The 10,981-nt window shown below is 34.0% G+C and overlaps 1 protein-coding gene across 1 annotated transcript; it reads left to right on the top strand.

Annotated features, from left to right (window-relative positions):
* The first annotated feature begins 1,253 nt into the window (after positions 1–1,253).
* Positions 1,254–10,474, top strand: LOC148271276 (odorant receptor 22c-like). Its single transcript, XM_088241585.1, has 7 exons — positions 1,254–1,531; positions 1,771–2,038; positions 3,039–3,340; positions 7,820–7,931; positions 8,391–8,471; positions 9,233–9,388; positions 10,316–10,474. Exons 1-7 carry the CDS (start codon positions 1,254–1,256, stop codon positions 10,379–10,381), a joined length of 1,263 nt encoding a protein of 420 aa, XP_088097711.1. The 3' UTR covers positions 10,382–10,474.
* The last annotated feature ends 507 nt before the right edge of the window (positions 10,475–10,981 follow it).

The following is a 10,981-nucleotide window of genomic DNA, read 5'->3' as shown; positions in this document are numbered from 1 at the left end:
ATTCGTCCGAAATTCGTTGTACAGTTTTTGACCTGCGTGTTGAAGGGCCAGTTGCACCAAAGAAAGTTAAGAGGATGCGTAGTCTGACTTTTCTTCATACAAACATATTCCCGCATTTTCTCTCCGGATTATGGCACTATAGAAATAATTTTTTACAAACTATAGATATACGTATCCACCATTGGCGTGTCCGTATAGTTTTTTTTATAAATTATATATTTTATAGGAGCTAGGACCATCCGAAAACCATTAAAAGTGCATAGTTTTATTTGCCGGCTTCGGACGCCCAGTATACAAACATGATTTCAACTTTTGAAAAAAGCAAAATGTAACGATACAGTAAGTTTCTTTCCGATGCATTAATTATCTTTAAAAAAAATCAAATAGGTTAAGTTTTGGGGTGCGGAAAACGGGAATGAGAGATCTCGATTTGTTAATTTTAGTTAGGCATAATAAGTCCAACGTGCAGTTGTCTTTTTGGCACAGTATTCATGGAATGATGATGCTTGGCAATCGCGATGGAAATCTTCCCCTTCAGGGAGGGTTTTCCTTTATTTTTTTCCTTCAATTCGTCAGCGCCTTAAATCTTTTCGGGTTGTGTCCGATCACTGGACTAAGCAGTTTTTATCAGGTCATGGTAAATTTAATGTCAAATTATTTGTTTTTCTTAAGATACCAAAAGCTAAAGGTAATTGTTGCGTATTCGTCAAAATGGATGTCTTATCTTACCTTTTACACAAAATGGAATTTTTTGGAGCAACTGGTGAACTGGCCCTTCGATTTCCAGGGCCCCGATTACAATGTGAAGTTGACAGAGTTATCTTCAGGCCAAAATGTTACAACACAGATCGAGAACACCTTAGCGAAGAAAATATGGAAGTACAGACATTTACAGGGCTTACGACCAGTCATTGGCTGGTTTAAGTGACCACTTTACGCATTGTAAAACATTCACATTTTTTCATATGCTTGAACACCCATACTTCTTTGATTCATCCGTACGTTGAATTTTGTGAAGTTTTTCAGCTCTTTAACTTCACCTGTATCCTTGCAAATTTGCTTCGTAAATTATTTTTAACTGTATTTTCGCTGTCCATTCGCTCTGTATGTTCAAACCAAAGTAGGACTCGCCCGAGAGATCGATTTTCGACAGCGCACTTAAAATATTGTTTATTTTCTAGAATTTGTGTTGATTCAGCAGAAAAATGTTCAACAACTCGAGAGTTTACAAATATTTTCGACGTAAGTTTACTATGAATGATTCGCCGATCCGTACGGTGGACAAGAGGCTTGATGTTCTGAGTTCGCTGTCGGGGTTTTTTGGTTTCAACACATTCGACAAGAAATGGAAGGTAAATCCATTATTCTTGTGTACGAGCGCCATCCTGCTGGTCTCGGCACTTGTGGACATAAGTAAGGGGACCGCCTTGCTGGAAAACATGGCTCTGGAGAGGATCGAGAACATTGTGGAGTCGTGGATATTCATATCCACACAGGTTATCTGTCTGTCGAGGCTTTACAAGTTAGTAAGGTAAATATGCAAAAAAAAAAGCTATAATGAGATGTAATAAATACCTATGTAGTAAATTTCAGAAATGACGAGGACTTTTAAAAAATATTTGTTAATCTAACTAAGTCAACTTTTAAGTATTTTTATGTATCCTGTCATTTGAAATTACACCGCCCGTGACGTCACGTGTTGAAATTATTAATAACCACAAAGTTAGTGGTTCAAATATAAATTTTATATTTGTGATATTAATTTTACAGGTACAAAGATTCCTTCTACTTATTGTCTCAGAAATTACGAGTAAGCTTCTGTGTTTGGTCTACCGACACAGAAAGGGGTAAGCGGGCGTTGGCGGAAACATCTAAAACGGGCTGGGAAATATTCTGGATGGATATGCTGGTACTAGTTACGGCAGTTGCGCTCAGTTGTATCAAAAACTATTCGCTCCGTTCTCCTGCCTCAGGATTCCTGATTCGCCTAATGGACAACCTTCAGAGTCCTTATTACGAGATAGCGTTTGGTTTCCAAGTGAGTACTTGCTAGTCGAATGAACCTTATGAAACTTCTAGATGTAAGTTAACATAAACACTTATGCACATCATTTTCTTTATTTTTTAAAGGAATAATCCGCTAAGCTTCTATTTCAGAGTCTCGTCAGCAGGTGAGAAGACAGGATGTGGAAGAAAATTAAGAAAAATACACCATAACACCCAGACCATTTGAGAATAAAATCATTCCTGGATTTTCTTCTTGCAACTGGCGGAAATCGTACCCGCGACGCTAGTTTCATAGTAAGCGGTCTAACCAACTGCGTCTCGGCTATGTGAATGTGATGCTCATATAAAAAAAAGAAGCAGCATCCTCGGGGGGCCACTGGTTAAACTTGAGGATGTTAAAACACGTACCTCCTACACTGGGATCGAAGGGGAAGATTTAGGAACATGAGAACATTTGCCCTCCACTCAGTAGCCAGGCTCTTTTAAGGCCTGGGCTTGCAGGGCGAGAACTAATTTTCGGTGACACGTCACATTAGATTTACGCGGGTGACGTCAGAAGCTCATATAGCACTGGCCAGCATTTTCAAAATAAGAATAAGAGTATCTGCTAAAACACAGTTTGAAAGAAAAACATAGACGTCGATCATGTATTTCGCTAAAGTTATCCTGCTGTAGTGATCGGGTCTTTAGTCGTGTTGTGGTGCATAAAAAACAAGAAATTAATTGATAATTAATAGGTCTTCTTTTATCAAGAAAAAACTTTTGTCTCTATTGAGATATGGGAATTATTTAAGCTTTGATAATTTAGTTTATAGTACTTAAAAACAAATATAAAACTTTTGATTTCTGAAAACGATTTACCAGTCATGTAGATGCCTTAAGGCGTAAGCGCTCGTCGGTCAAATAACGCCGAATAATAAAACTGAAACAAGGAATTTTATTGATATTTTTAACGACATTATTTACCATGGAGTTTAATCAGGAAATATCGGCAAAAAACATGAATATCATGTTTTGAGTTTACTTTTCAGATGTGGATAGTCATTGCCCAGGTGACGATAGCATTTTGCTGGAACAGTTTGTTCTGTGCCCTTGCGGTTCTCGTCTGTGGGCACTTGGACGCTTTGGGGGCTAATATATTGGATTCGTTAGAATACCGGCAGGGGGCGCAGTACAGGCCGAAGAAAAATCGCAAGAGGAACATGACCATAGCGGAAACGGGACAGCTTAGAAGGATACAAAGTGATGTATCTGAGGAACCGCAGAATTCTAACGATGCAAAACTCAAGCAGTTCTATAGCAAGTTCATTGAGAGACATATAAAGATATACGAGTAAGGTCAATTTTACATATATCTATATCAATACATACATATTTGTCATTCACCAGTTGTGCCACATTATATCAGTGATCCATTGCTATTCAGACAAACCAATTACTCAAACCAGATTTGAATTTAGAAAAGGATTTAAACTCCTTTGTCAGATGATCCATTAAAGATCCTTGGACCTATCATAGAGAAATGCCTCTTGGCCAAAGTTGTATTACTTTTTGGAACATTATAATTTACGCTAAAGAAATATCTGGTGATTATTTTTTGTTGCGTTCTTTGTTTACTACTGGGCCAAAAGTAGATCAGACATGACTTCAAATGAAATTGCCCAATTGTAAGGACTTTGGCCTCTTTTCACAATAAGTCGGATGGAACAGTAGGAGGATACTTGTACATTATTTTTAGTATTGGTTTTTGGGTGATCATGAGCGGTCTATAGATTGCCTGAACACAAAGTATCATTTAAATATTTTTAGTGGCTGCTCTTAGGTAAAAATGCTACATAAGGAAATTAATGGGAGATTAGCCGCGGTGTTTTAGGTAGCGTATGCCGCCAGCCACATAATAATTTGAAAAATACATAAACATACCTATACATATTTGAAATATTCCCAACGAGTTTTATTTCAAAAAACTAATTTTGAGACCATATGATAATCTTACACTTTGCCTTGTAAAAATAATATTAAAAATATGCGTTCTTTGATTCACCCATTTTTTTTATTGTAAGGATCATTTTCAGAAAAAAATAAATAACTCGCTAATTTCGCTAATGGGAATCAGGTGGAACCTAAGAATAGGGTACAAACTTCCCAGATTTTTCTCCTTTGATAATGGAACTAGAGAGTTTTTACACAATAAATTGTTTTTTATGGGAGCTAGGAAAGCCCATAAACCCAAAAAAGCGCCCAGTTTTTACAGCCGCCTTCGGACGTACGTACGCAAATATCATAAAGGTACCCACACAGAAATTTTCATTGTGGTACTCTTTCTAAAATAAAATCGGTGCAGTTTAGGGGTGCGGAAAACCGTGCAACGAACCCTCGATTTGAGTTAGGCATAATCAGTCCGACTTGCAGTCCGTCATGATCGTAGAACAACGGCGCATGCGATTTTCGCGATCGGTTTTAATTTTCTTTCGACACTATGCCAGAACTCGATAGGTACAAAGTGATACCTAGGGTCAATTTTTTTTTTAAACCTGGAATATCAAATATAACAGAAATTGAAAGTCGCTCTTTTCGCACATTCGACGTTGTTCTACAATCGTGACGAGTTTTTTTCAAATACTTATTCTTTAAAATTCTCTGACACCGATATTCTCTTAAGATGAAAATAACAGTAATTTTGGCAATATTTCTGAAAACATTACAAGAATGAATATCTTAATGAAAAGATAAAAACTTGCGTAACCTAGCTTTAAGAAATGGGGAGAATTCATTTTAGTACTGTCAAGATAAGAAGTCAGAGTTGGTCGTAATATCAAGGGGTAAATAATAGAAATTGTAACTCGCATTCGATTCCCGAGACAGTGAATACGATATTTTTCATTTAAAAACGGCTTTTTTTTACACTGCAGCAGTTTTTGGCCCCAGGGCCCCGATTACAATGGGAAGTTAACAAAGTTATCTATATATTATACAGTTAGAAAATAGAATTTTTAGCAAAAAAAATATGTGTATTTTTTAATTAAAAGATTAAAAATTAAATTAACTTAAAACATTAAAACATCTTTTTTCGTCGCTATGATTTTTTAAAGTTTTCAGTAGTAGTTCATTATTATAAATTTTTTCATGCATTTTCGATAAACTTCGCCATAATGCTTAAATTTTTACAGGAATACTATTCTTAAATCCAATTTTCAGTAGCACTGAACCAACTTATTGAAGATTGTTACATTCATGATATGAAACTTCATAATTAACTTGAAAATAAAGTAACCGGGAACCCGAGAAGTCACGCTCTGAGACAAAAGACTCGAGTTGTTCAGGCATTTAAAGACGATAAGACACCGAATGATTTCAATGGATTTTAGGAGAAATTTCGGGTTTCATATTGGTTAAAGTTAAGATCAATAAGGGTTCTCGTGTTGAAATACATTTTGAGGTTGAGGTGTATCCCAGTGAACTAAAAGCCCTAAAAAACTGAATATATTTTAATATTTTACATTAACACGACACGCGAGATAAATTTATTTCACAGTTTTAAAATGTACGGAGGTTCCTTATTTATGGATATCAGTAAGTTAAAAAATGAGGGGTGATATTAGAACACAATTTTTTTGTCACTAAAAATGAGAAAATTATAGTGAAAGTAAATTCTATTGTTGATTTATTATATATTTTATTCATTGTACTTTTTTAAACTCTGGATTACTTTACTGATTTACTTCTGACTTCTCCGGCTATCCCTATGCAAAAAAAATGACAATCGGTCGCACTGTTGAGACGGGAAGGCAACACATTTGCATTTATAATATTAATATGGATGATGCTATTAATCAGACTTCTGGTTATTTATTTTATATAGTTCTATAATAAACATAGTCTAATATATATTTGCAACACAATATTTACATCTCTTCTTATTCTAACATTATTTATCACTATTGTACACTTACTATCCTAATTTATAATATTCAAACTGTTCAATATTTACACTAATATTAACCTATGTATAATCACTATTTACTATATTTAAAACCTAGTATTTTTTACAGTTATCCTCTTAAACATTTAGTTTTAAATATATTTTCATTTTTTTCATTTTTTATGCTTTCGGGCATTTCCTCAAATAACTTAATTCCTTTGTACATAAGGCAGTTCTGGGACATTGTTTTTGGATTTCTTTTCTAGTCTTATATTTTTAGGTCTTCTTGTTGCATAGTTATGAAAGAACTCATTATTTTTTAGTTTGTTTTGAAAATATCTCGGAACTATTCCTTTAATAATTTTGCTATTTTCATTAGCAACATTGAATTTGATTCTTTGATCAATTGTCAGAATATCTAGAAGTTCAATCATTTCCTTAACTTTTGTGCGTCTTCCACATCTTAATATTACCCTCGTCGCTTTGTTTTGTATTATTTAGAGTCTCTTTAGATCTCCCTCATTACTTAAATATAAAATACTGGAGCAATAATCAGTGTGGGGAACGATAATACTTTTAAATATCAGCAGAGAGGTTTTAAGGACTAGTTTATTTCTTATCCTTCTTAATGGGGATACCTTCTTTGCGATTTTCTTACTCGTATAGTCTGCAATTTTTTGTAAAAGATAATTGTAAGTCAATCCAAATTCCTAGATATTTTATGCTTTCAACATTCTCAAGAATCTCTCCATCTAATTCAACACACAAAAAAGAATTCCACTACAGAGCTTTGACGAGTGTGATTTAGCGACAGAAAACGCTTTATAAATTAATGTAAAATCATTTTCTCTGGTATTAGGATATTTACTTCATCCACCCAAGCAAGTATTTAGGGCAGACACAGCTTGACAATGTGGAATCCTTGCAACTGGTTCCTAAGCGTCCATTTTTTTTCTCTGTTACGCTCATTTCTTACTTTTCTTACTACGTCTTCATCAATTAAACGCTCCAGACAATCAATATCGGCATTGTTAAATTTAGTAACTCAACTATATCGAGTTGTGGTCCTGTGGCTAGTGTCTCGGACTCACAGACCAAAGGTCCGTAGTTCGAATCCCACTCTACCCCAACTCGATTCCATTTTCTAATAGTGAGTTATTTACAACTCGCTCAAAATGAAATATTTGGGTTAAACATAAGAACGCAAATAATTATTTTCAAAATAAAATAAACTCTACTTCCGAGAAGCCCGTATTGAAAAATCGATAAATAATATACTACAATAATGTAGTACGTATTATAGTATATTATTTGTTTCAACACAACACAGGACTATTCTAGCATGGAGTAGGAAATTGTTTCAATAGTACATTTTAACTCAATAAATGCTTTTTTATACGATTCTATAGCTTGCTTAAGACTATATTGGGAAAATAAAATATTACCTTGTTGCTATAAAACAACTTTCTGTGACTTGACTAAATAAACGTAAATAAGTAAACTATTTATCAATGAAAAAAATTTAGTTTTTAAATGACGTACTTACATAATTAAAAATATATTAATATATTGTATTCGTCGATTTGGATTGGTTATAAAACATTTCTTATTGTATTTTACACTATATTAGTATTTTACAATTTTTATTTTAGTTTTATAATTTTTATATCTGCTCAGTATTCATATGAACTATGTTGTTTTTTTTCTGAATGTTGTTGGGCATTGCACTACCCGTCCAATCGAGCTGGAATAAAAACAATTATTTTACAAAAACTAAGATTTGTAAATGGTTATTTTATTAATTTATGGAATATCCGATGAACTAGTACTTAGAAAATATAAAAATATTGAAATAAAAGTGTAAGGTGTAAAAGTATTAATTATTTCTAGGTCGGTCAACGAAATAAGCCAATTGTATGGTGCTATTTTAGGCATTCAACCCATTTACACCTGCTTGGTCATTATCGCGAGCACACTTCTATACGATGGAAGCCAACAATCGGTAATACAGGATGTTCTTTAAACCCTGTCACATCCAAAACCACGATCGTCAGTATGGACAAGAAGACATATTGGCATATTAAAAAAAATATTTTGAACGAAATTTTTTTTAAAAGAAAGTATTAGAAAAAACTAATGGTTTCGTACTTCTGCAGGGGAGAAACGAGGGGGGCGCCGCCGCACGGTTGACGATATATCAGACTCCCCCCTCCGCGTTTCTCCCCTGCAGAAGTAAGCAACCATTTGTTTTTCTAAATATTTTATTTTTGTAAATTTTATTCGTTCTAAAGATTTATTTTAATGTGCCAATATGTCTACTTGCTCATACTGATCATCGTGGTGTGACAGGGTTTAAAGAACACCTGTATATATATTTTTCAATATTAAAATAGCACAGAAATCATTGTGCCAAATTATCATAATTTTGTAACTATCTCAATAATTTAATGTCTTGTTTTAGAACCTATTTCTACTAATGACTTTCGCCCATATTATGGAACTGTTTATCTACTGCTTCTTTGGGGGCTTGGTATCAGAAAAGGTATAGGATGCTTTATTTCAAATTCGTAAAAAAAATATTTTTTCAGACTGTTTTTCCTAACAAGCCAGAAATATTGTAAAAATGGCTCGATCAGTGAATAATATCACGCTATTCACCAAAAATTTATTTAATGAAATAAATAAAACAACTTTGTTTTTAACCACTATTTTTTTTTCCACTGACTGGTTTCAAAGCTAAATAAGCTTTTTTTTCTTCTTTTTTTTTATTTGTTTATTTTTCCATACATATATTATTTACATAAAAATATAATTACAAAAATACACTTTAGAAAAATACATCTTATTAAGCTATAACATGAATTGGAAAAAATGCCCACAAAGACTACAGCGTCTGAGCGTCGGCCATTCCTTTTTTAATTATTAAAAAGTTTATAGCACATTTATATATTGTATGACATGACCATGAAAAGAAAAATAAAAGAAAAATAAAAGAAACATCCTGTGTATAGAAATAATAGTTTCTTTATAGTAATTTCTTCTTCTTTTTCTAAGCGTACATATTTAAAAAATCAACTTTACGCCAGTAGTTGCGCCCACAGCCCACATTGTTTCCCTATTCCGCGTCCTTAACAAGAGGACGCCCCATACAAATTTTGAAATGCTAGTTTTTTTCTTTCAATCATTTCCTGGAAATAAAAATATACATACCTATATGTGCATTTGTAATATATTTACAAATAAATATACATAACCCCTTTTTCGGTTGAATCGTCAATTTAATTCGACCTTGTTTAATTATAGAGTGTCGCACTAAGTTATAAGCTGTACAACAGCCCATGGTATTACGGGAGTAAGCTGGAGAAGAAATTGATTCTTCAGATGATACACAGATGTCAGAAACCAATTACATTGAATGCAGGCATCTTCGGACCACTGAATATATTCATGTACTCCAGGGTATGTATAAATATCGATCGAAGATGCTCATATCACCCAATTATAAGTTTACATTTTTGCACTACAAAGGGGCGTAGGGGCTCAATGACAGTAGTGAACTATAGCACAAAACACCCAGGGGGCGATTACAAAAGCTATCTTTATCGGTACATATCGAGACGGTATTTTTTACTATTTCCATCTACCTCGATATTACGAAGCTGGCTCTTCTGATAAGTCGATACGTGTTTTCAGGAAGATATATAAAAAAAAAAACGTTTTCACAGTGGTAATTTTTTTTCCGAAGCGTTGCCATTGCACTTTACGGCGCATGCGCATTATGTCATCTCAAACTTCAAATGATCTGACGCATGCGCTGAAACTACCTCGAATGTTTAAATATTAACCGCTGGACAGTGCCGTCACTGTTGCCTTACTGCCAAACTTTACTTCACGCTCAATTTCAAATTAAAATTGGTTTATTTCTCTTTGGTATTTCAAACAGGTTTCTGTGATAATAAGTAGCCATCTCAAAACAATTTGAAATTTAAACAAAACTCAATTAAAGCAAAGAAGTGCTCGCTTTAACGTGACTTTGTCACTTCCAGTGCGTAGATATGTGTATCGTGGGGCACGGGTACCCCGATATATATTAGTACTTATCTCAAAACTCGAAGATACACGGTCGATAGTGTATCTTCGTAATCGCTCGGATGAATTTATCTTCTACTACACCGCCATAGAGAATGTATGGTTTCCGATCTCCGGATTGTATTCCCCTCCAGGCTTGCGAAAAATCCCATTTAATTATTGTGGTATCTCATCGGGAATCAATTCACTAAAGCACTGATATCTAAGTTGATTATTTCACAACAATGTATATTTTTCATTACTATCATCGTTCCCTACGAACGCAGTGCATTCAATGAATATTAATTCTGTTTTCAGAGTATGCAGATGACGTATTCCATCTGGACGGTGTTTAAAGGAAGGGCTGCAAAACTGCACAGATAATTTCTTAACAATGTTTGAATTTCCACTCAAATTAAATTTATAATACCACATTAACAAAACAAGTGATAAGATTCGCACAGTAAGATTTATACTATCTATTTATTTATCTTTATAACGCTCGGTAAAAATGCCGAGCTCGGTGTTTTTGCCAAATCCGGCGTAATGTGAATAGCTTCATATAAATTGAACAGCCACTAGCTCTTCCGGCATTTTTACCGGTCCGGCAAATCCGCTGGTCCGGCATAATGGGAACCTGGCCATTGTGCAGGTATTACTTATTTTGTAAATAGAGTGTGACCGTAGAATAAAAATTAAAAAAAAAGCTTTTTTGTAACCAGCGAAAAGAGGCTGCAACTTGCAAATCCGGGTAATCCTAAGCTCGTATTAATTACACTAGCAGGAAGGAATGAAAGAACATAGGGTGGATTTATTAATATATTTTTTTAAATAATCTTATTTAACAATAGGTAGGTAAACACACGAAACAGTATATCCTGAGGCCGACTAATCTCCACTAGATTTTTTTTGCCATTTAAAAAAAAAGCTTATTTGTATATTTTTTTATCTTCACTGTTTTGCAAACAGAATATAATAATACTT

This window comes from Micrasema longulum, unplaced genomic scaffold (assembly GCF_059751315.1).
Source record: "Micrasema longulum isolate JH-2025_06_02 unplaced genomic scaffold, ASM5975131v1 h1tg002976l, whole genome shotgun sequence".
Classification (NCBI taxonomy): Eukaryota; Metazoa; Arthropoda; class Insecta; order Trichoptera; family Brachycentridae; genus Micrasema; species Micrasema longulum.
Note: the sequence above shows the minus strand (reverse complement) of the source record. Positions and strands in the feature narration are given on the sequence as shown.